Genomic DNA, 24,781 nt, shown 5'->3' on the forward strand with positions numbered 1-24,781 from the left:
TAAGTGACGAAACAACAGAAAGCCAACACTGGCAGATTTTTTTTTTTTTTTAATAGAGTAGACTCTGCACTATCACTGCATACAAGCTGGATCTGCTGTCTCTAACCACGTGCTGTTTTTCTCTGCACTGCACTGTAAAATAAAAAGGGGGGAAAAGGGCTCTTCAAAAATTTTGCAAACGAGAGGAAAAAAGTCCTTAACTTTGTTAATTTAAGAGTTTTATTTAGATGCTTACTGGATATTTTCTTAACAGTTTTGTTAGTTCTTTATATTCTAAAAATTCAGTGCATTTTCTCATTATCCTGATTTTAACTGTATTATAGCTAAAACTCATTTTTAAAAGGATTCTTGTTAACATTTAATTTGTATTAGCCCACATGCTGACAGAACACACTAAAATAACTTAGTAAAATAAGAATTTAGCATGTCAGTATTGCCATTTTGGGTGATGATACTTAATATAAATTTACTTAATGAAATTCTAATGTTTTGGCTAATAATCACCATTGATACTGTGCAGCTTGTATTGATATAGGAGTTAGAGAAACAACTCTAACCATCGTCTTTGCAGCAGTTTTAAGCCTTGAAATCCACATGTGCACATCTGCAAGTAGTTCAGTTTTCGAGGCTATGATACAAAAGTAAAAGTGGGGCTGATGAATGATTAGAGATGAAAGCAACAAAGAAAGCAAAAACCCAGGCTTCGTCAGCGGGGATTCTCTTTTTCATTTCCTCCTTGTCAAATGTTAGCAAGAGCACAGCTGATTTGTACCGCTGCAGATTTCAAACAGAGGCGTGTAAAGATTTTTTTTATCTTAACACGGCTCCGTTTTTTATTTTTATTAACATTTGAGCTATCACACACTCCAGATTTGCTTTTGTTATTCCTTATAGTGTAAAGAGTTTTGTTCACCATTGATTTTAATATTGATTTTAAAATTGAGATTCTGCTTGTGTGTTTCTGCAAACAGATATAGGTTTGGTTTATCATGTTTTCCAAAATAACAATTGTTTAAGCAAATACTGACGACTGCTGACCGACCTTTGACCTCTTTATCATTTCAATCAGGAGGAAAGCAGAGGTCATGCTAAGTCATGGCCTGTTCTCCCTGCTCACCGAACGCCTGATGCTTCACTCCAGCCACTTCACCATGACAATGTACAATGTGCTTTTTGAGGTCTGTATGCTGCCCATTCACCCTCGAGGCTCGTGCTTGCAGAGTGAAAGCTTTCTATTAACAAAACACACACTAATAACCTCTGTGTTCAGCCACATGGCCCATTTTTTCCCCCCCAATATGCTGAATTTGTGCCTTATTATCTAATCTGTCTCAGTTGTTTGTACTTGAAAATGCAATAACACATTATGTTGACCACCAACAGAAATTTGATTTGTGAAATAATTTAGAAGCATGCAGATATCCCTGTGCTTTGTTTCTCTGTTATCCTTAAGACTTATGTGGACATTTATGACTTGAATCCCCCGATAGATTCTTACGGAGCAGATCTGCACTCAAGTGATCCATAAACAGCATCCGGACCCCGACTCCACTGTGAAGATTCTCAACCCACGTAAGTGCCTCCTCCGCGCCGCACCGCTCCCTTAAATCATCTGCCGCAGCATACCCTCTACATACCTACGGCTCTGTGCCGCAGGAGGATATTCCCCGTGGAACCGTGCGATCGCTATATACCGTCAAACAAATGAACGACATAAATTTTGCAGCCGGAGCGTATTTTCAGACTCCTGAACCTCAGATGTAAACCTTACACGAGGATGGTGCAAACACTTTGTGACAAATATACACTCGTCTGCTGGTTTTATTGAGCCTCGGCGTTGTTTTTCACGGGGATTATTTTACATATAAAGGAAAGATAAATGTAGTGACATGATAATAATTTATTCAGGTTATAATTGTTTTTTTAATGCATTTAGGTTTAATTAATGGTGAGTTTGGATTTTTAATGGTTTTTCTTAAATTTTTCTTGTTTTCTTTAATTGTACAATAATTAACTTTTATATAATTTTTGCTATTTTCAATGAATGTTAAAATGAAAAATATTTGCATAGCTGATAACTATTATTACTTGGCCATTTTCTGTTTGCTTCACATTTGTATATTTAATTATAGGTGGGATAAACACAGCCCAGGATGGTGGCTTTGGTCACTTTTATTATTTTCTTTAGGCTGTTACTTACCTCGAATTTTACGTCAACTCACCAAATCTTTCCCTCTGTTGAAATCTTAAGTGTTCATTTCAAGCAAGAAAAGAAAACATCCCACTCTCTTTCATACTGGTGCTTTCATAGATGCATATGCAGCTAAAAAAAAGAAGCTTTAATCAGTCTGAAGTCCAAACACAAGCAAGGTTTACATCCAGCCAGACTTAATCTGACAAGGTCTTTGTGTAGTCACACATTGATTATCCCAGGCCTTTATTGCGTTAAAATCTCTCCTGCCCAACCATCCCGGACAGGCGGTATATATCATAGGAACCTTGTATGGGTTTGCGAGCATATTGTATGGAACATAGACTGGTGGTCTGTTTCTCCTTTGCCGTGTATTCTCTTGATTTAATCTGTGACAAACTCCCAAAATGGCCCCCTGATTGCAGTCTTTAGTAACGTCAGAGCCAATCAAACAAACCGAGGAAGTACCGTTTCCCTCAAATTAACTCGAGGGAAAAGAACCAAGAGCAAATGGAAAAAAGAAGGGAAAAAAAAGAAAGAAAGGAACACGCCATCCCTCCATCCTCATTCCCGGTACATGCTGGGGTAATTTTCTGGCGGTAAAGGTTCAGCGACTCATAATTTGAGTGACTAAGGCGTAGAAACAACACAACTGTCTGCCGGGGCAAGGGGGCATCGGTTAGCGCCAAGGTCTGAAGAGACGAGTGAAATCCAAGCCCTACCGTCTCTCTACTCAGAGCAAATGGACACTGACATTGTCTAGATAATTCATCTAAACAGTCAGTCTCTTTGGTTTAACCGAAGCCAAGCATTTCAGAAGGGCCTGTGACTCTGGCGCTCTCATTTGAAACAATACCAAAGCCATTACAGTATGATAAAGATCAATGGCTCTGGGCTTTTTATTCTCCTCTGTTCTGTTTTTCTTACCACGGGCGCAGATTTTCAGGTGTGCACAGCTGCAAGTTCAGATAGTTTGTGACACAATGATTTGCACATGTTGAAACCAATGTATGATATAGCTGTTGATTTGCTCGGTTTCCCCTCCTGCGACCAATCCTTTTTGTATATCCAAACACGATGCTGGCTGTTTCCAAATTCAAATGTTATTTTATAAGCCTTGAAAATACTGCTTGGCTGTTATGTATTACATTACAAAATGCACAAAGCAGATGCAGTATTTTTGATATTTTCCAGCACTGGTGCCTTTTTTTTTTTCTTTAACTCCATAAAGCATTTTTATCTCAGACTGTAAACAGAGTGGGTTTTTTTCCCTCTTCCAGAGATTCTGAAGGTAATAGCTGCTCTGCTGAAGAACTCTCCCCCCTCTCAAGAGAGCATGGAGGTGCGCAGGGTCTTTCTGTCAGACATGATCAAACTGTTCAATAACAGCCGAGAGAACCGCAGGTAAGAATCGGACCGATTCAAAGGATAGAGAAGTACATCACACGTCAGTGCACGCTGCGTTTAGGCGCCCGTGGGATTCGCCACCTCCTCATTTGCTGCCGTTTGTTTTCAGGAGCCTGCTGCAGTGCTCGGTGTGGCAGGAGTGGATGCTCTCTCTGTGCTTCATCAACCCGCAAAACAACGAGGAGCAGAAAATCACAGAGATGGTGTACGCCATCTTCCGCATCCTGCTCTACCACGCCATCAAGTATGAGTGGGGTGGCTGGCGAGTCTGGGTGGACACCCTGTCCATCACGCACTCCAAGGTCAGCTCATTATATCCCCGCACACAGAGCTCACACACAGCTTTGTTTATCCTTCTCTACAAACTTCTTCCATTTCCTCGTCTGTTTTTCTTTTTAACATCTTACCATTATCTTTCTGTAGCAAACACACTCACCGTCTTGCTGAAGTATCGTCAGCCTTGAACACTCACAACATGACTGTAACCACAAGCCTATTCCTCCTTTTCAATTCCTGCCAAACAGAAAGCAATGATCATTCAAAGCAATCAGTTCTTCCACCCATGTCTTTACTTTCAAATGTGACACAACACAATTCATCAAATAAAAGAATCACGCAGCATTATCATCTCGCCCGGTTACTTTCAGCAGAGGCGAGTGGGGTAATTGAACCTTGCGTCCCGGTGCCCATCAGATAAAGCTATGGAAGCTATATAGTGATTGTAATTTAAAAGCTAGTTTCAGTATAAACCAATTGGAAAGAATCCCTTCAGCCTTCCCTCTCTGTGTTTATGTATAGCGTCTCTTTCTTTCACATCACACAGATAAAAATAAACTTCTGGCACGTTTTATTTCCAAAACCTGAATTCAAAATACTGCTTTAGAAATTCAGTGTTGATATCATATTGCGCTCCTCTGTTCCAGAGCAGTGAAGTAATTGAGGCTGGTGTCAGATTGTGGTCTGGGGGGTTTTTAAGCCTGGCAGATTGAAAGTTGAGTTAAAGAAGTGCTCGTGATATGAGACGCTTCACTGTAGCCTTGAGTGCCGTGACAGGTTTCATCCAACAGGGGGCACAGAAAGACTGCCAGGGAGATCAGCGGCATGTAGGCTGCTGTGTGTGTTGGATGTGGGGTGTTTTAAAACTCCCACACATCTGAACACTGAAGCACAATGATAAGGACTCAAGAAGAAGAAAATATTGGTCAGCATATTGTAGAAGAGTGTCAGTGAAATTCTGAAAAGGTAACACGCGTATGCACAACAGCAGATGCTGCTGCAAGCTTGAGTGTCTTGAGATATTTCAAAAAGAAATAGACTGCTGGGGAGCGTGAAAAATACTAATGCTATTATTTTAGCTGTTTTGTTTTTTTGTACAATAGGGATAAACTCTATTTTTTTTCTTCCCCCCACAATGTGGTGTAATTGCAGCAAGATTAATGCTGTTTCTTCTTGACTGAAGTTACAGTTGTTCCTGCTGAATTTCACCCTTACAGTGCGTGAATAAACCCATGCACTTGTACAATGTGACACACACACACACACAATGTGACACACACACACACACACACAAATACACAGAGGGCCGGGGACTGCCTCTGAATCGAACTTGCAGCAGGTCCCACCAAGATGCATGCATCTGCTATAAAAAAAGCTAAAGAAACTCAATTGCAATTTTATTGTCCCGTTTGATAGATTTCCTGCCACCTTTGTAGCACCAAAGCTGTTTGTCACTGTTGCTATCTCCTCCCACTGCTGCAGGGCTGTGTTTGCACGCGCGATTGTAGTGCGTTTGTGCGTGCGTCCGTGCACACGCGTGCGTCTGTTGTGAGTTACCAGGCACATTTTCTTTTTGCCCTCCTTCTCTCTCGAGTTCTAGCAAGCCCTTCTCTCTGATCACATTGAATATTCATGGGAGCTGCGCGTGAACAATCAGAGAAACAAGGCCTCATAAATACAACCAGCCCACCGGGAGCCTCTTGATAAGCGCATATTATGCATTCACACATACTTGCACACCTCCTCTTTACAAAGACTTTTTATGATTGAGTTTGCCTTGTGTAAAACACGGTAAAATTATCAGTTTGATTTGTAGAGTGATGCTGTACTTGAAGCTGAGCACGGTCTGAAAAGTTGTCTGTGACTCGCACTGAAACTACTTTTTCTATTGATGCAGGATGGCTTTAAAAAATATTAGACATTACACACAGAGTTTTATTATCGTTTACAGGCTCTAATACACAGGAATTTCTGTCTAGCTATAAAAGTTTTGTTTTTAAAAATTATTTTTTTAATGTAAGTGTCGTATCTGTGATCTGAGTGTTGGCTGTTCAGATTTCTGGCTGATGGAGTGGGATGAGCAGCAGCATGTCTGCTTTTTACCTTTTTTGTTCTTGTGTTAAATTTGTGGGTTTTTCCTGGCTCAGAGTGGGTGTTTGGGTGAATGATCACTGTGTACAGTAAAAGCACAGAGTCTGTTGAATTTTTACACATATCTTGTCACTCTTTTGGCTGCACGATAAAATGATAAACATGAGGTTCCTTTGGGGCTGTCTAGAACCAGTTTGTAGGACACCAAAAATTCTTTTATGCAGTTAAAAAAAAATAAAAGGTGGTTTGTAGATAAAATAAATTGTCTTTTTTTGTGATATCATTCATTTACATGCTAGACACCTCATCACTAGGGACAGATATTGTTACTGTGCTATTTGTGCCAGTGCTGCTTATTAATATTCTTTTTCTTGATGGTTTCAATAGACATTTAATGACTTATGGCTACTTTTGACATATTGGCGAGTTTGCCGACAGCACAGCTGCTCCATAGGAAGTCAAAGAGATGACTTTGTGTTACCTTATTTAGCAGTAGTATATACATTCCCCTTTTATTTGCAGACATTAGAGATACAATGCTTACTAACAAAGGTAGCTACAAATATTGTATACCTGCTGATATTCTAATTTTCATATTTAGAGTTTGAGGAGACGATATAAGAAAAAACTATTTGCATTAAGTTGCTGTGTGTATAGTTTCCCCACACACACATGTGTGTTTGTGTGTTCATATGTGCATTTATTCACATCAATCATTAGTGTATCTGCACGGTTGTCTCTAAGTAGACAGATGTTTCTGCAGGTGGGCACGGTGACACAACAGCCCTCCCACTCTCTGCCCACATAACCCACCCAAGGTGCCCCTCGTCCGTCTCTGCACACAAATCAGTTTGAGAACGAGGAGTTCTCCGAAAGGGAGAGATCGAGGCGTGAAGGTCCCGATGCCCTTCACACTTCCACTGCTGGCTATCGTCATCACCTGCCAGACTTTTCACCACAAAGATGGCGATAAGCAGAGAGGAGCAAAGATATCTCTGACATAATTTAATACACATTAAGGTATTAAAATTCTTCGCTCAAACCCCAAGTGTAATAATTTAGTCTGTTTGAGTTTGTCATGGGGTGCTAAACATCACAGGAATAGTAGTTCAGCAAAACAGTCTTTGCCTTCTGGGATTATTAAGATTATTAAGACACACACACACTTGACTCAAGCTGTTGTTCTTGGCAAAGAGTTTAGAGAGTGATCCAGTGACGACTGGACAAAGGAAGAAAGTGAGGATCCAATGCTAGATAAAGAGCTGCGCATCAAGTGTTGTCGAGGTTATCATAGTTAACATTTTGCACATTTCCAGCATTCATATATTTAAAATATTACATATTACAAGATATATATTGTATGAAATTAATGATAACCAAATGGTGGAGATCCAAAGTGTTTTTCTGACTTTTAGTGCAAGTTAGTGCACGCTATGGAAGGATCTTTCTACAAGCTTGTCTTTTTATGGTTGTAATAAAAAATAAAAATGAAGCCTATCTGCATTAGCCTCGATCAGCAAGGCAGGACAAAACTAAGAAAAGTTTTAACAAGAAGTGAGAAAAGAAAGTACTGTGAATAGGAGAAAAACTGCATGGAGACTTGCAGTAGCAGATGACATTGATTTTGGAGAAGGAATTGCATTTAGCAAATCGGATTACAGCCACGCTGCCCTCTCCATTTCCCCCTTGTTTTGTGGTCACTATCTATCTATCGCCAATCTAAATGGGGACTCCCAAGCTCCTACCATGGGGGTCCTCTCAAGATCAGCGCTTTGCGCCGCTCTATTACTGTAACAGGTTGTCGTTTTTATTCAGAACTTGTGAAAACTCTGCAAAAATTTCCTTTCTTTTTTAGAAGTGCAGTTAAGAATATTTAAATAGTAATAATAAAGAAAATGTCCAAGTATTATTGTGTACAAAAAACACAAAGTTGTCCAAGTTGGGTTTTGTTTGTGTTCGAGTCTTGAGGCATTTCAGATCTTTTTCTAGGATCTGGCTGTGCTGCATCCACTTAATTCCATGTTACCTGTCACATTAGAAAAGCCCACCATGTTTTTGTACATTACCATAGCATTTTTCCATAACCCACTGAGGCCAGACCGAGTCTTGGAATAGAATGAAATTAGATTAGATCAGCGCTGATGTCCTAGCCACCCAAGGCAGTTTCTATATTTTGTAGCGAAGCTAAACGCTCTTTCAAAAACCACAGAGACATATACTACCTCTGTCTAATGGTAACTGGATCTGTTACAGAGCCCCATTTAAGGCCGGCATACATCATCTTAATGTACAGACTGCATCCTGAATCTATGACGTTATGTGCTGAGCTGCTTGCCTACATAATTTCCATAGCGGTGCACTCTGAATGCAGCCTTTTAATTGCTAAAAATGCTAAATGTCAAATTAAGCTCAAACTAATGGGGTAGAAGGTCTTGCTGTGTGATCAGTGGGAAAGCGGGAGGAAGGAAGAAAGAAAGGCAGACTGCTGGTGCATTTAGAACAGGCTGTGCACTCAGAAAACAGCTATGGATTACCAATCACTGCTTCCCACTACAGAAGATTAATGAGCACCCATGTAGCAGGCTAATTTAGAACAATAACGCCTAATTAATTACAAATAATCAGCTTCTTTCTCCCCCTTCCCTTTCTTCCACTCTCAATGACTCTCTTTCTCCTTTTGCAATTTCTTATTTTTTTTCCTTCCTTTTCATCTCCAGCGTTCCCATTTTCTTTGTTTAGATCTCACTCTCTCTCTTTCTCTCTCCTCCTATCCAAATAGCCTCAGGTAAAAAAGCAGCAAAGTGGGTCTAGTTTCACTCACACAGCAGACCCCCCCCCCCCTCTCCACCTACAACCCATCTTTGACTTTCTGTCCTCCAATCCCAGTGATTAATGCAGGGTCTTAAATTAGGCGTGGGAGGATTTGCCGATGCTGGACACGCACTCAGCGCAGCTAGGAGACACACACTAATAGTGTCTACCGCTAATCTATGACTGCTTACATGGATGGGCTCTTCCTCAAATGCCACTGCAGACTATTGTCGTTATAGACTAGCAGTCTAGTATACCTATATCAGATGGTAAGAAGACTGATAGAGGTTAATAGGCCGTGGGCAGCTGCATGTAAGAGAGGGAGAGAGAAAGTTTTAATTATGCCACAGTTAGCCACAAATGGTCCCAGTTTTCAAATATTATAAGAAGCACACAACAAACAGGCAGTTTGAGGATATCGTGCTTCCATAATTTGGGGTTTGCTGTTTGTTGGGACACGAGGAAATAAGCAGAAAATGGATACAGTGGATAAGTGGCTGGATGGTTTTTATGTTAATTTACGTTTTTTTCCAGACTTACTGAGATGTTTAGATTTCCTATAGGACAGATGTTTCTAAATTCTTTTACAGAAGTATCCCCCCCCTCCCTTTTTAAAAAAATAAATAAATAAAATGTTTAAATCCATGTAAAATGCCTGATTTGAAGTCTCCAAACACTTTGGCTGCAGCTGTGTTGGCGTTTTTGGGCTAAAAGCAACCAAATTTAGGTAACTAAAAGTGTGGCTGTGGCTCAGAAGCACATTATCGACTAATCGGAAGGCCGGTGATTTGATCTCTGGCTGCTACAGTCTATATGCCAGAGTATCCTTGGGCAAGATACAGAACCCCAGTTTGCTCCCAATGGCTTCATCTGAGTGTGAATGTTAAATGCACAAAAAGAGCTTGTGTGAATGAAACATGTTGTATAAAGTGCTCTGAGTGCTCAAGTAGAATAGAAAAGCAATATAATGAGGCCCAGTTCATTTAGCATATTTGGGTGAAAGGGAAGTGATATCAGGTTATCAGGTTAGCTGCTAATTAGTGAGAAGTACGATGCAAATAAAATACTGCGGTTTCAATCACCTGGACTGGAGCGCATTTCTTACATGGGGCTCATTTGTACAGTTAACTTTGGTGCAAGCCATGCTGTGTGTGAGATAACTATGAGGTGTAAAGTAAAGTAACTTTTTTTTTTATTTGTCAAAAAAACTAAGTAGTTGTTCTCCAAAAGTTGATACTGTTCATCTGGACGTAGCGTTTTCTGTGGGAGAAATGTTTCGTTACTCATCAGTGACTTCTTCAGTCTCAGCTGACTCCAAAGGTTTCTCCATCTTTGGAGATTTACTTACCTGGATGATTGACCATGCATCAAGACAAACTAAGTAGTTGTTGTTTTAGCAGAGTGGGGATTGGCTCTCTTTGTGGCTAGCTAGACATGAATATCTGATGACCTGCAGTTTTTGGTTGCTTATTGAGGAACAGATCTCACTGGATAATTTCAGTGCTAAATAGGCTCATCATCATTCTTATTAGTAATGGCATCACTGACATGTGCATATTAATACATATTTTGCTTTAAACATTTTAGTGTGTGTTATATTGGCCTGCTTATTTCCTTATTCACACAGAATCATCAGTGGATGGACTGTAATAAGCCAATGAACCAGTTTTTATCATCAAACTAGGCAAACGGAGCAGACTGATAAAGTGTGTGAACAGTACGACATTAGTTTTTCTAACATCACATGTTTTGTGTTTGCAGGTCACCTTTGAGCAACACAAAGAGAATCTGTCCCGTATGTTCCGTCAGTACCAGCATCAAGAGTCCACCGGCACGATTCGCTCCATCTCTGGTGTCAGCCAAAGCTCTGAGACTATGGAATGTGTTAATGGGCCACCTGCAGAGGAAACCGCTCCCTCCACTGTCATTGAGCTGACTGTGGACAAGCTGTCCCAGAAATCCCCTGATTCAGCATCCAGTTCCACCATTACTTCCAGTCTGCTGGAGGTTGATGATGAAAGGGGACAGGCATCCATCACTGTGTCCAACATCCTGGCCGGGGCCAAAGACGAAGAACAAGAGCAACAGCAGCTGGTGGAGGAGTCTACCAGAGATAACTCGGGTGTCAGAGAGGAGACACAAAAAGGTGCTACAGAGCAGTCGAGTGAAGACGTCAACAAAGAGAAAGCACAGACTTCTACTGGAAAAACTGCACAACATGAAACGGCTGACACAAAAGCGGTGGACGAGGGTAAAGTCTCTGCACCATCTGGTAGCGATGATGCACAGGCACCTGTAACAGATGATGAAAAATCTGAAAGTGAACAGAACAAAGGTGACTCGTCAAAGTCAATGACAGAAGACTCTTTAAATGAAGCAGAGGCTGAACCGCCAGCAGCTTCAGAGCGAGAAAACAGCGTGCTCGGTGGAGCTTCGGTCCTCAATGAGGACCTGGTTGACGTGTCATCTGTTAGCGACCAGGTCCATCCTAGCGATGCTGATGACAGCCAAGAGGAGTCCTCTTATGCTTCTGCTGCCACCGGAGAGGAAGGTGGGGAAGTGAAGAAGGACGAAGACGAACGAAGAGATGGGGGTGAAGAACAGGAGCTGAATAAGGAAGAAGAAAAAGTTGAGACACAGGAAAGTGAAGTGAAACAGACGCCTTGTGTGGAAAGCCAGACTCCTCCAGCTGAAATACCTGAGAAAAGTGTCACAGAAGCACCTAAAGAAAAAGCTGATGATGAACAGTCTTCCTCCATAGCTGAAACTACAAGCCAGCAGCCCTCAGACACCACACCGCCATCTACAGCCCAGGAGGTTACAGCGGCATCAGACTCCACTGCAGATGTCCAGCCATCAGAGACCAGCGGTGCCACTGGAGAAGAAACCCCATCTGGTGCCGCTGACAGTAGCACCACCACCACCTCTACCAGCTCCGACACTCAGAAGGGTGCAGAGTCTGTCAGCAAAACCAAAGAAATCAAAATTGCCAGACTGGACGTATCCAATGTGGCCTTAGACACCGAGAAACTTGAACTGAAGGAGACCTCTGCAACAGTATGCAATCCACCCCCTTTTTTTTAGCGCTTATGTGTTACTCAGTTGTTATAATAGTTTATTATAGTTTAGGTGTTACACAAAATTGAGCGTTTAAGTTTCAAAGTGTTTTCTCAAAGGTTCGTGTCACATTAAAACGTATGACGTTTGGCTTCCATATTTCTGTAGGAAACAAGCCAAGGTCAGTCAGCAGCTGCTGCATCAACAGCCACAGGAAGTTCTTCAGGCCAGCCAACAGACAGCAGCACCCCTGCACCTCGCTCCACCATGTTTCGCATCCCAGAATTCCGCTGGTCCCACATGCACCAGCGTCTCCTCGCTGACCTGCTCTTCTCGATTGAGACAGATGTCCAGATGTGGAGAAGGTAGGACGACAGTCCGCGGGCTCTGATTTTATTAATGCTTCAATAAACAGAAACACAGATTTATCAACTAAAGATTTTTTGAGGAACATGCAGAAGTTTTATGGGTTTTTTTTTTTTTTTTTTTGTTTGGTTAGGTTGTGATTGACTCAATTTAGCATAAAGACTGGAAAGTGCAAAAAATGCTGGTTTACTGTCTTGTTCAGAAAATTACGAGTTAGCAGGCTTTTAAAAACAATGTAACTCTAAATCTGTAATTGTCAGAATGGTGTAATCTTATCAAATTGTTGAGCAAATAAGTGAGTTTTTCAGTCATTCTTTATCGAAATTGGTTTGTAACAGATCCTGAGCTAGAAAAGTGCATTAGAACTGTGCAATGGGACCAGATATTAAAGTAAGTGTCTAAATAAAAGAAGAAGAAGCCACATAGCTTTACGCTGTGTGAGTGTGGCTTGAGGTGAATTTAGAGGAGCCTTAACCTCCTAAGACCCGAACTCTTCCACGACATGCATTTTTAATTTCTCTTTGATATTTGGTCACATTGGGGCCCGATGAATGTAAAAACAAAGAATTACCAGATTTTATTTTATTTTTTTTTTACCTTTTTTTTGTTTTTAAGAAAAATGTGAGCAACATTTGTTTAAAACTTTGATAGAACAGTGGCAGTATAATGTCCTCGTAAGTGGATATCAGGCCCATGTAGAGCAAAATTGAGTATTTTGGTCTAAATAACCCAAAATGTGATGTCCACATATGTGGACGGCAGGTCCTAGGAGGTTAATACTTCATTGCAATAAATAAAACCATCTTCTTGTCTTTTGCCTTTTAGTCACTCCACAAAGACGATTCTGGACTTTGTAAACAGCAGCGAGAATGTGGTGTTTGTCCACAACAGCATACACCTCATATCCCAGGTGGTGGACAATCTCGTCATGGCTTGCGGAGGCATTTTACCTCTGCTCTCAGCTGCTACATCTTCCTCCGTGAGTCCTTTGCTGCACGTGTGATTTTACGTTTGTATTTGTGTGGCTGTGGCTCCGGTCACAGGAAGTTATCCATCCACATTGACCTTTCCCCAATCACATTAGACTACAGTTAGCTGCTTCCTAACAACGTTAGTTTGTTTTAGTCCTGTCTGACCTCAGTGACAGCCGCTCTCTTGCACCATTCTTTGCTTCTGCCAATGACCTGACCGGTCTAAGGAGCGGGTTCACTTCCATTATAATTGATTTACATTCAGTTGTGTGGGCTCTGTAACCAGATTTCAACCTGAATGTGAAAAATTGCATTTTCACATACCTTGATGTATTTTCAGTGCTGCACACGTTACGTATGTAACAACTTACTAACTGTGATAAATCACTGGTTATTCAACATAAGTCGAGGCTTCTGACCAGGGTAAAACCTGACTGTAATGTTACTTTTGAGAGAAAATGTTTAGAGAGGTTTCCTCATTATTACTTTTATTATTTATATATTTTTTCCTCTTTCTCTCTCGACTTTCAGCATGAGCTAGAAAACATCGAGCCCTCCCATGGCTTGTCAGTGGAGGCTTCGGTCACCTTCTTGCAGCGCCTCGTCAACCTTGTGGATGTTCTTATTTTTGCCAGCTCGCTCAACTTCACAGAGATAGAAGCTGAGAAAAACATGTCATCAGGAGGCATCCTCCGACAGTGCCTTCGCCTCGGTATGCACCTTGTCATTATTCCTGAGCTTCTAACTAGCTTTATTTCTCTTGTTTGGTCCTCTGCTTTTTTTCTGTCTTGCTGAGTTTTTACATGTGTAGCTGGCTTTCAAGTGAATTTCCCACTTCTGTTTCATCCTTTTACTAACCCCACCCCTCATCCCCCTCCCGCTCATTGATCCACCTTACATCAGCTGGCAGCAGCCTGCTGTATTAGCCCCAGTCATGGCTCCCTACAGTGTTTTTGACCCTCTCTTCTGTATTCTTCCTCTCAATCTTCAGCTCCAGCTCCCACTCGGATCCCCCTCGCCTCGTTCACCCCGCTCATATCAGCCCTCTCTTATCTTGTTATTATAACCCTCCTGCATGGCAACACTTTAAAATGGCTGCTCGCATGATATAGTGAGTTGTTCATAATGGCCTTGGCTGTACTGTACTGCTGCGTAGCCCGAGGCCTTTGTCTGCCTTCTGTTCCAGGCTATTAAAGTTTCCCCTGACAGCATCAAAAGCCCAGCCTCACAATCACTGAATAAAAGATATTGAAAATCTTACATTATTCATTTAATTTTTTTTTCTTTTGCAGCACACCTTATCAACGCAGCATGCACAGATTAAAAATGAAAGTAGTACAGTATACTTTGTACTTAAGCTATAAAAAAATTATTGAATTTTCTTTGGATATTTAATGCTGCACATTCAGGTATCTGTTTCTGCTTTTAAACACAGTCCAGCCCACAAACAAAACGGCTGTCAAGAGGCCGACTTGTTATCTAAAAACGCTTGTTCCCTCTGATGTCGCTGCTGCTGCTGTGTGTGTTTTACAGGAAAACGATGCCACCATAGCACAGGTTCAGTTTTAGAAAGCAGCCGCTATGAAATGAATATTTGATGAGGTATGCGCTCCCCATTGCTGGCACCTAATCTGATTTTGGAAAACTGTAACAAGGTTTTAGCGTCTCCGCCCCTCCTTCTCCTCTCTTTTTTTCTTCCTTTTATAAATGGTCGTATGAAAGAGTGGTCCTAATGGAAAAAGCGAGCCCATTTCCAGACGGAATAATTCCCTCCTTCGTAATCTAAATGCCTCAGAGTTAACATTTGTCAGTTGTCACGCTCTGAGCAGTGGGGGTTGGGAGGGGTCCAAAGAGGAGCAATACATTAAATTACAAATGTTAAGTGTGCCAGTTCTCAACCCACCTAAAGTTGTCGGACAACGAGGTTTTCTTTCCTTTTTGTTTCGTCTTTTTTTTGTCCGTTGAAGGGTGTATCGCGCTGCCTACTCAGCATGTGCACACCCGGCAGTGTCATTTGTTATGGGAGCTGCACACAGTGGATGTGATTCAAGAGCACACCCTTGCACTATGACCTTGGGAGGAGAGGTGGAGCAGGGAAGAGTGAACGATGCTGCCAGAGTTGGCCAGAGCACTGACCTTGTCACGGCCCCGCTTTTTCTCTGCTGTTTTTGTCTCTGCTCGCTCCGCTCGCGGCTCAGTTTTACGCGCTCTTTTGTTGTGTTCGGAGGCTTGTAAATACAAAGACTTAAAATTTTGTGTTCACATCCCCCCGACAATGATTTTATTTGTATGATGTCACATAAGATCTCTTTCTCCGTCCCTCCCTAGTGTGTGCTATTGCAGTGAGAAACTGTCTGGAGTGTCAGCAAGCCCAGTTTAAGAACGGCGCAGACAGCTCAGCCCGCAGCTACACAGCCATGCAAGGCACTTTGCTTGGAACAGCCAAGTCTGCATCTGCGCAGGCAAGTACTTGAAATGATCACCTTAACTTACATTTTCTGCTGTTTTAAATTCCTCTACCATCAAACGCAAAATAACATCATACTTTTCAGTGACCGGTTCCCACGTTTGTGCTGATTATCTTTTGTATAACGCACATTTTTGTCCTTCTCCTGTCCTCAGTAGGCAACCAGAAGGCGCTTTGCCCTTTGTCCTGTTCACAAGTGTTATTGCATTAGCTCATATCTTATTATGTTACCACACAGGTTGCTATTTGTTACACTAGACTAAGCCCTTTGTCATTGCCCCTTTGATTTGATACAGTGACTTCCAGTAAAAGTCATGTTGTTCTTCCCTGAACCGGGTGTTAAACCTCATTTATAATGCAGTGGCTCTATAGAAAAGCCATTATGTTAAGGACACGGTCTCAGGAGGGATAGCTTCCCTAAGCTGTTAAACCTTACCCTGCTCCTTGAAGGATTAATAAACACCCAGAACGGTGTAAACGTGCACGTGCGGTTTACACTTCCCTTGCAGATAATAATACATTTCACATGATAATTGCTTGATTTTTAATGCGTGCATGCAGAGTCCTGTTGATGCTGTGACAGGTGGCATGTCTCCAGTGAGAGATTTAGACCGACTGCTTCAGGACATGGACATAAACCGCCTCAGGGCTGTCGTCTTCAGAGACATTGTGAGTTGTCCAGCAGACACGTTCGCATGCCTGTACACAGCACTCATAACGTGTATGAAATCACCTTTTCTAGCCTCCTCTAACCTCTGGTGCTTTTCAAAGAGGACGCACGTACAGATTGTTTAGTGTGTTGTTTGTTTCAGGAGGACGGTAAGCAGGCTCAGTTTCTGGCTCTTGCCGTCGTCTACTTCATCTCAGTCCTCATGGTGTCCAAGTACCGTGACATCCTGGAGCCCCACAATGACAAGAAACACCCTCAACGCTCCCAGTCTGCAAGGAGTACAGGTATACAGAACCTTCAAGAAAAAAAATCATCTGACGCATTTATGTGCATCAGAATGAAGCAAGTTGTTGTTTTCAACAACTTGAAAAGGATCTATGAATCCTGACTTTTTCCTTTTTTTTTTTTTTTTTTTTAATAAGTGGGTTCATGTACTGCATAGTGTTCGACTATAAAACAAACAAACAAACAGCTGCTAATCATCTTAAGAAAAATTGTTAAAGTTTGTGTATTTTTATTTGACCTGCAGATTGTTTTGGTGTGCGTTTCTCCTGATTGTGATTGTAACTTGCCATGTAAATAAATCACCTAATCTCACACACATTCACACTGATTCATCAGGAGGAACCTGAAGTTCAGTATCTTGCCCAAGCAGGGATTGAATCACCAACCTTCTGATTTGTAGATGACGTGCTCTACCTCCTGAGCAGGGTGTATGCCACAAAGAAAAAAATAGTTCCATGATAATTCCTCTGTCCCCGCCCTCTGTTTTTGATACATTAAGCATTATTAGACAAGTGCCATGTAACTCAGTCAATTTTAAGAAAAGAGACATTTCTGCTGTGCAGCCAATATCTCAGTAACGGGTCAAATCTAGACGACAGTCCAGAAGAAAAATATGTAAATCAGGTTTCCCTGATGGAATTGGATACTCTTATTTGTTATTATTTATGTCCTCACAGATAGTGTTGCTGTTTCAGGTAGCACAGAAGGAGAGAACGGCTTCTCTCTGCGCCGCTATGATTCCGGCATCGGAGATGACCACACCTCAACTGCCGCAAGCGACGCAGATCTGTCATCCTCCGGTGGAACTCACGCTCCCGATGCCATTTCAGAGGCCTTGTCCACGCTGTCGTCTGAGGTCAGACCTGCTATGTCTGCTGACTCAAAGGGTAAAAATGTGAAGGACATTCTGCGCAGCCTGGTGAGCGCTCCAACTGATGATATCGTGGTGGATCCAAGCCTGTTGCCGCCAGCGTTCCTGGGAAGTGTGAGCGATGCGGCCAGAGAACCATCGCCACAGTTCCGCTCTTTTGATAGGTGAGGGTGTGAACATGGATTGACATACACTTAAAAAGCACATATGGTGTTTATAGTCTCAACGTTTGCATTTGACAGTTCCACAGGATTTTACTCCCAACATGACTGCGGGAGACCTTTGAAAGTTAAACCTTGAATGCATCTTTGTTTTATTTCCTTAGAGGGGGCTTTAGAGGATCTTGAAAAGCATTTAGTAACAAAAGCCCCTTTGGACTAGGAGTCTTTGTTGGTGACGACTTCTCTCTTTACTAAGGTCCTCACCTCATGCAGACTTCCTCCTTTCAAAGAACTGTTTTAAGACGGAGAAAAAGCTTTGAGGAAAGCTTTTGTCTGTCCCTGTTTAACAGTTATCAGGAGTTCCCTCCTTTCTTAAAGTAAAAAAAAAAAAATGTGTATAATTTGCGTTATCTCCAGCAGTATGGGGTGAACAGTCAGGAGTAAGGCTTCAAAAGCAGAGCAGGGTACTGAAGTCACAGACGGGCTCAGGTGAGGGAGGATGGTTACTGGTCTGGTTTGCATTTGGAGCGCTGTTTCGCACATAGACTTTTACAAACGGGTCGATTTTGGCGGGGGTGGGGAGGGTAAAGAGGGAGAGGCACAGAGATGGGAGAAGTGGGAGAAGGAAGCCGTCACGGGGAAGCGTGTCAAGTCAAAAGTTCTCACGCACCAAAGAAAACATTTCTACATTTTTCTCTTTGTCACTCACAAACACGCTCACACTCAGTCAGTCTGCCTGCCCCCCAACTGTGGGAATTCCACGGCATCTCTGTGATCGCGTGTCTTTATCTGAGGAATGCTTTGTCAGGTCTCAGGGCGCTCCTCATATCAGGGGGATTAGACTGGCTCCTGTCCGCTGAGCACACTCAGTAGGAAGAGAGGACGTCAGGAGAGCTGGAGAACGTAGACTAACAGCTCACTTGCTGGTTATGGGAGCCTCTGCATGCAGGGCACGCTGACAGTAGACTTTACCCCAGTTACCTTTTTATTAATCACTTGCACATCTGCACAAAAAAATTAATATCAAATCCAGGTGGAGGTTAACAAGTCCAGACTTTTATATTATTTTAAACTGAAAACCAGCATCTTATTCATATTATTCACACAATATTCAATCACCAGAATTATTCTTTAAGCAGAAAAAAATCAATGAACTCTTTGGTCTATATTGTATGATTATATATTAGATAGTATTATTATTATTAACAATAACAATTAATTGGGACTGAAGAGAATTTTAAAAAAGTGGATACCACCAAATGTTTGGCTTTATTGATTGATCAGTCACTTCAGCTTTTAGTGTGTCCTGCACACACTACTGTCTGTCAGTGTGCCAAGTTATTTTGATGCCTCCGAGTCAAAACTACCCCTCCCATTCATGTCATCCTCTGGTTTTAAGCCTATATTTATTCTCGGTTTACTGCTTTTTATCACCCCGCTGTCTCTCAACCCTTACCAATTACCTCTCGACACATGTAGATATGTTCCAATGGTGTTTATTATCTGTTGCAATGACTTTATCACTGCTCGGCATCTCCCGCTAACCACTAAGTCTTCCAGGGACACGAGTACAAGCCAGAGCTGACATTCTGCACTGACATCTCCTGCCAAAACATGGCAACTTTCTGCTTGCCCAGAGGGTTGGATTTATGAGACCAATGTATGAAAAAAGCTGGGATCTCCCAGATAAAAACTGGAGGCGGGTCAGAGGGTGAAGTATCCCTGCAGATTTATTTACTAGTGGAGATGTGCTGGATTTCTCCCATGCATTTCTCAGCCATGCCCCTGTTATGACAGCCAGTCTGCAAATATTTGCTGATACTAACCAGAACTAAACAGTGTCATTGTACGAGTCTGTGATTTAGACTTCATGGTTCGGCAGAATATGTGAGTGTTAGACAGTGGGATATACATGGTGCGGTTGTTTGCATTCCTGGCAGCAGGCTTTGCATGCATGTGAGAGCTGATGTACAGATGAGTTTTGTTGATGATTAAATGTTGTTAATGTACTGCTGGCGGTAAGCGTGTCAGACATGAGCGCAGCTCTCAGTCAAGGCCTACCTTTTTAGAAAAGTCAGTTAATAAAGACGTTGTCGCTTTGCATTGGAGTTCACCTGCAGTGATGTACCTTGAGGAAGCTTGAACCCACTTTAGCTGGTATAATAAAAATCACACATTTATGTGCTAGTGTTAATTGCAAAGATCCATATTATATCCGAATCAGGACATAATGATAAATATCTGCCATTGTTTTTAGTACATTGCTTTAACAAAATTGTCAAATATTGTTGTGATTACAAGACAGTAGAAATTAAACTGGGAAAAGATTTTTCATATATCATTTACTAAAGAATTGAGCCACCAATGAAAACTGCAAGTATATAACACCTTGAAATTGATAAAGCGAGGTCTAATATGCAGTCTGGTTACCACAACTGAGATTTGTTAATGTTTTATTTTAATATTTGTTTGACAAACATAAAGACTGAGCTCTTTTGCTCCTATTTAATACCGTAGTTTTAGATGGTTGCTCTCGATCATCTCCATTTTTAATAGATTATTTAACATCAAGTAACACAAGAGAAACTCAGTTGATAATATAAACAAAGGACAAGGGAGTTCCCCGGGTCTTCTGTCTTTAAACCCAGGATTACTTGAAGATGTTAAGATATGGGCTTTGTGAGCGGCGGTCCTATTACGGCTAATAACAGCTTTTTATGCTTCCTTGGTTACTGTGTGTAAACATGTGTCTTTCACTCTGTTTTGGATAATTAACAAAGAACGGTTTACCCCCTTTTTTAAACCAGTGTCTTCCATTGGTTTATTGAGGCAGTTGTTTTTGTGGGCACTTTAGTTGATGTTGTTCACACTTACAGATCACAGATAACATCAAGGTACCGACTCCCGCCAGCCGCAGCTCCATAGGGTGAAGATGTGTACAAATGTGTTTGTGTGCGTACGGTCAGTGTTGTTGTTACATAGTGAAAGCTGTGATCAAAGCTTTGCTGGGGTGCACTCTTCTCTCCATCGTGTCAGTCTGAGGTAAAGTCTCCAGAGAAGAGTATTTTTATGTACATGCAACTTGAGACAATTTGTTATTCGGTCTCACACTTGTTTTACCTGAAATAGCAGAGTTTACTGGAGTCATAGCTGCACTTAGCCATAGTAGGTTAGACCTTCTAAATAATTCAGCCACACACACACACACACACTTTCTGCCCTGGGCTCCTGTTTGCGGGTTGAGTGGGGCCGCTGACGGCTGATTAATCGACTGGGGCGGCCCACTCATGATAAGTGTGGCTAATGACCTGCTGAATAATTCACTGAGCCTTTGCTGAGGAACAGATGGAAGGCCAAACACATATGCAGACATGCTCACTGGCAGACTTCTTCACACTCGTGCACTCGAGCATTTATTTGGACACTCATGTGTGTGCATTAAAATATTTCTGAAAACATCCACGCACACTTTCAGCCTTCACTCAGCAGGGGTGTCTCTCCTTCTGTCTCTGCTGCTTTTGACACCCAGGGTGCTTCATGTCAGCGCCACCCTTGCTTCTTGATACCACCGTCCAGTCCACTCACTATCTGAACAGAAAAAAAATGACCAGATACTTTTATCTCCACTCTTCTTGCCTATCAATACTGATTTCATTCTCTTCTGTCACTACTTCGGGTTTTATGCAACACGTGGACCTTGAGTGGACATTCCTGACACAGTTATTATTTTTTTCCCTCAAAGCTGTTAAGATTTAACAGCTACAGTAACTTTTAGTAACAATAGATCTGATCAGCTGCCTTAAATCAGCTGAGCGCATGCTTTGACACAGCAGCCAGGTATCTGTCTGCAGTACAGAGAGCCAACTATCCTCGTGGGTGTGTGTGCAGGAAAGAATGCACATACACACTCTGAAACTGGGGACGTGCAGGAATGTTTGCAAGCTCTTGTGTTTGGGCCTCTTCTTTTTATTGCATATTCAAATTTGACGTATTCTTGCATGTCTTGTTAAAACCTGCATTGGGTCGTGTTTCTGAGAGGGGAGCAGTAGCCAGGGATTAGACCCTGCTTCTCCTATGTCAGCACTGATAAGCAGGGCCAGGCTCTCTTTGATATGGCCGCTGGTCTGTCAGAGCCCTGGTCTAAACTGACAGCTTATCTACATGCTGCTCTCCTCGCATCTGCTGTTCGCCGGATGAGAATTGAACTCCACTTACTCGTACCACATCACTATGAGAAACATTTCCTGTTACTCCACAGGAGGGACCTCTCAACAGGCAGCATCATTGTTACAGAGAAACTCAATGTACATATTTAATCTAGCTGTCAGTGAGGTGTTTTTTATGATGCTTGGCAGTTGTTTTTTTTTATTAATGTCAGGATTTGTGTCTAAGGATACATTGATTGTTTTACATTTTTAGAACAAACAACTTAAAGTTGTCATTTTTAAAATCAAGTGTGGACGCAAACCTTATTTAAGGCAAAGCCAATGTAAGAGCCAAGTCTATCAGGACATTTTTCATTTCAAAATGTTTTTTTCTTTCCTTGAAATAACCTGAATTTGAGCAAAAAAAAAAAAAAAGATCACTTATTTGTATTTTTTTTTTTTTTAGAAGGTTTTCTAGAATAACTGAGATATTATAGAAGTATATTATTATAAATGTACTGCTTTGGTAGACTAAATATCAGGCATCATAGTAGAAGTTGCATTAATATCAGATAACATGCAGCTGGTGTTATGTGATAAAGCAGAAGATGACATCTAATAAAACGGGTGGCTATGGCTTAGGGGGTAGAGATCATCTGCTAATTGGAGGGTCGATGGTTTGATTCCTGGCTGTTAGAGTCTGCAAAACTATTCAGTAGTATTCACATACTTAACCCCAGTGCATTCATCAGAGGGTGAACGTTAGATAGAAAGCACTTCGGCACACTTAAGGATGTTTTAGATGAAGCTTGATTTCAGTGTAGCCAAACTGTAGTTTCTTCAAGTTTTCTCAAAGTAGTATTGTTGACTAAAGAAAAATGTATTTAATTAAAAGTAGAAATGTCCAAATAAAACAGTTTTTTAAATGGAGACATTACATCAGGTGTCCTGTTTTATGGTAAGATTCAGTGGGCTACTATTCTGCTTATTTAAATTGCTCATAATTACTCCTCTACTCTGTGTCAGTGAAGGTTGTGGTGTTGTTCTAGTCATGCTGTGTGCAAAAATCTTATGAAGGGTTCTGTGAATTGGCAGCATCAGCTTTTTCTTCCAGTTGATCTATGAGTCTTGATAATAAGCGCTTTTTCTTCTCTCTACAGAAGCGTCATCGTTGCACCAAAGAAAGCAGGAGTGATGCCATCTCCAGGCACTTCCACCCCCGTCCTGGCAACCGCCTCCGGCTCAGTGTCTGGTGGGACACCTATCGATAGCGTCTCTGTGGTATCTTCTAGCGACGCCTCCCAGAGCACCTCTGCAGACTCTGCAGCCTGTAAGCACACAAACACAAAACCGGACTGCAGTATTGGCAGAGCAGCGAGGGCAGCTAAGTCACAGGGTGGATGAGTGTGCTGAGGAGAAAGTCAATATTTATTTAGAGATCGTGCTTCTCTGTATGTCTGATGGAATAATGGTGTTTGCACAGTGTAATCCAGTTTCTTCAGGCTGGAGGACAGCATGAGTAACACTGATTCAATTATTTAAAAAGCTAAAGCAGTATCGAATGTGAAAAAAATAAAAACATTTGAGACAATTTTAGGGCGGTGCTCTGCCAGTGCCAGGGCCCATCGTGCAATTACACAGAAAATGATGTGAGTCTACACAAAAATGTAATGGGTTAGTCATCAGGATTACGCAGAAACAACCGAAAACAAACTGTACTAATCACACTGGAACATGCATAACTGTAACAGAGATGCAATAGAGTGCATTTGGAAAGGGTGGGTTTCATGTATCAAGGGACCATTCAAGTGGGGGGAATCAAACGTAGACATTAGTTATTTGGCATTTGTCTTAACTAACAGGCTACTGGGACATCCCAGTATTACAATAATTCCAGTAGGAGAAGGAATAAGGTGAATGGTGACTGAATAAAACAATATATTAAAGTCATACCTATCTTAGTTGATTCATAAGTGACATAAATCAGCAGTTTTTGTCCCCTTTCTGTGTAAAAGTGTAATGTTTTTTTTTTGTCTGTGTGTTTAAGAGAGGAGGGTTTGACATGAGTATGTGGATTATGTTTTAGGACTTTTGGGTGCGTGTGTGTGCTAGTAAATAATTATAGCTTAGCTGTATGCACAGACTGCTTGATGGCACTGAGAAGTGTTGAGTAAATATGCTGTGTGTGTGTGTGTGTGTGTGTGTTAGTGGGGCAGTGGGAGGACTAATGGAGACGTTCATTTACTCCTCTTTGTTTGAAGGAGCTACTTCAGCTTGAGAGGGATACTCTCACCAGATCCACATGGCGCTGTTTAACACCTTACACACACACACACACACACACACACACACACACACACACACACACACACACAAACACACATTCCAGTGCACATTACACTGTGTCATTCCTGAAGAGTTATCCCTGCACGGAGACTGTCCTGGCTGGAAAAACAAGCCCACTGAAACACCAGAGGAATCCCCCTCCTCCATATTCAGCTGGGCATTAGCTTATTTATGAGCCACAGGGAAGTGAATTTACTGCAAGATCAATCACACGCGGACTTTGTACCTCATGTGCCTCTGTCTCCAGAATGAAGTCGTAAAGCACCTTTTAGTTGTATAATGAAACGGTCAGAAAAGCAGCCCTGAGGGGTAAATTGGTATGTAATGACTTAATGAGGGGAAACAAGAAAACATGAAAATAGAATAATAACAATGAATGGAGTTACTTCTTTCATATTTAAGCCTTTGTCTAACATATATTGTTTCCATCTACGAATAATTCATCTTTAAAGTGTAACTGAAGCAGAAGATAAAGTGTTGTCATCCTTTCACATAGAAAGATTTTTCTCATCAAACCCAATGAATTATACACTGTTATGGGAGATGTATTGTGCTCAGAGTACATCATCCACTATCTAACTATAAAATGATACTTGTACCCCCACATACTCAACCATAAATCCACCTATTCTATACATTTGAATGGAGACCTCTGTATTATTTCAT

At 41.6% G+C, this 24,781-nt stretch overlaps 1 protein-coding gene across 7 annotated transcripts in view; it reads left to right on the plus strand.

Moving 5' to 3' along the window:
• Positions 1-24,781, plus strand: part of lrba (LPS-responsive vesicle trafficking, beach and anchor containing) — a 176,107-nt gene that overhangs the window by 39,716 nt on the left and 111,610 nt on the right. For 6 of the 7 annotated variants that reach the window (XM_004549310.3, XM_014413347.3, XM_004549315.3 and 3 more), the window contains exons 18-30: positions 1,070-1,178; positions 1,491-1,572; positions 3,472-3,595; positions 3,708-3,900; positions 10,538-11,833; positions 12,002-12,198; positions 13,025-13,178; positions 13,702-13,882; positions 15,499-15,632; positions 16,199-16,306; positions 16,450-16,591; positions 17,288-17,627; positions 22,930-23,099. In XM_004549310.3, the coding sequence (XP_004549367.3) occupies positions 1,070-1,178; positions 1,491-1,572; positions 3,472-3,595; positions 3,708-3,900; positions 10,538-11,833; positions 12,002-12,198; positions 13,025-13,178; positions 13,702-13,882; positions 15,499-15,632; positions 16,199-16,306; positions 16,450-16,591; positions 17,288-17,627; positions 22,930-23,099 (3,230 nt within the window). The remainder of the gene's footprint in view (positions 1-1,069; positions 1,179-1,490; positions 1,573-3,471; positions 3,596-3,707; positions 3,901-10,537; positions 11,834-12,001; positions 12,199-13,024; positions 13,179-13,701; positions 13,883-15,498; positions 15,633-16,198; positions 16,307-16,449; positions 16,592-17,287; positions 17,628-22,929; positions 23,100-24,781) is intronic. The other variant, XM_014413348.3, reaches the window with a different exon arrangement.

The sequence above is a fragment of the Maylandia zebra genome, linkage group LG6, assembly GCF_041146795.1.
Source record: "Maylandia zebra isolate NMK-2024a linkage group LG6, Mzebra_GT3a, whole genome shotgun sequence".
Classification (NCBI taxonomy): domain Eukaryota; kingdom Metazoa; phylum Chordata; class Actinopteri; order Cichliformes; family Cichlidae; genus Maylandia; species Maylandia zebra.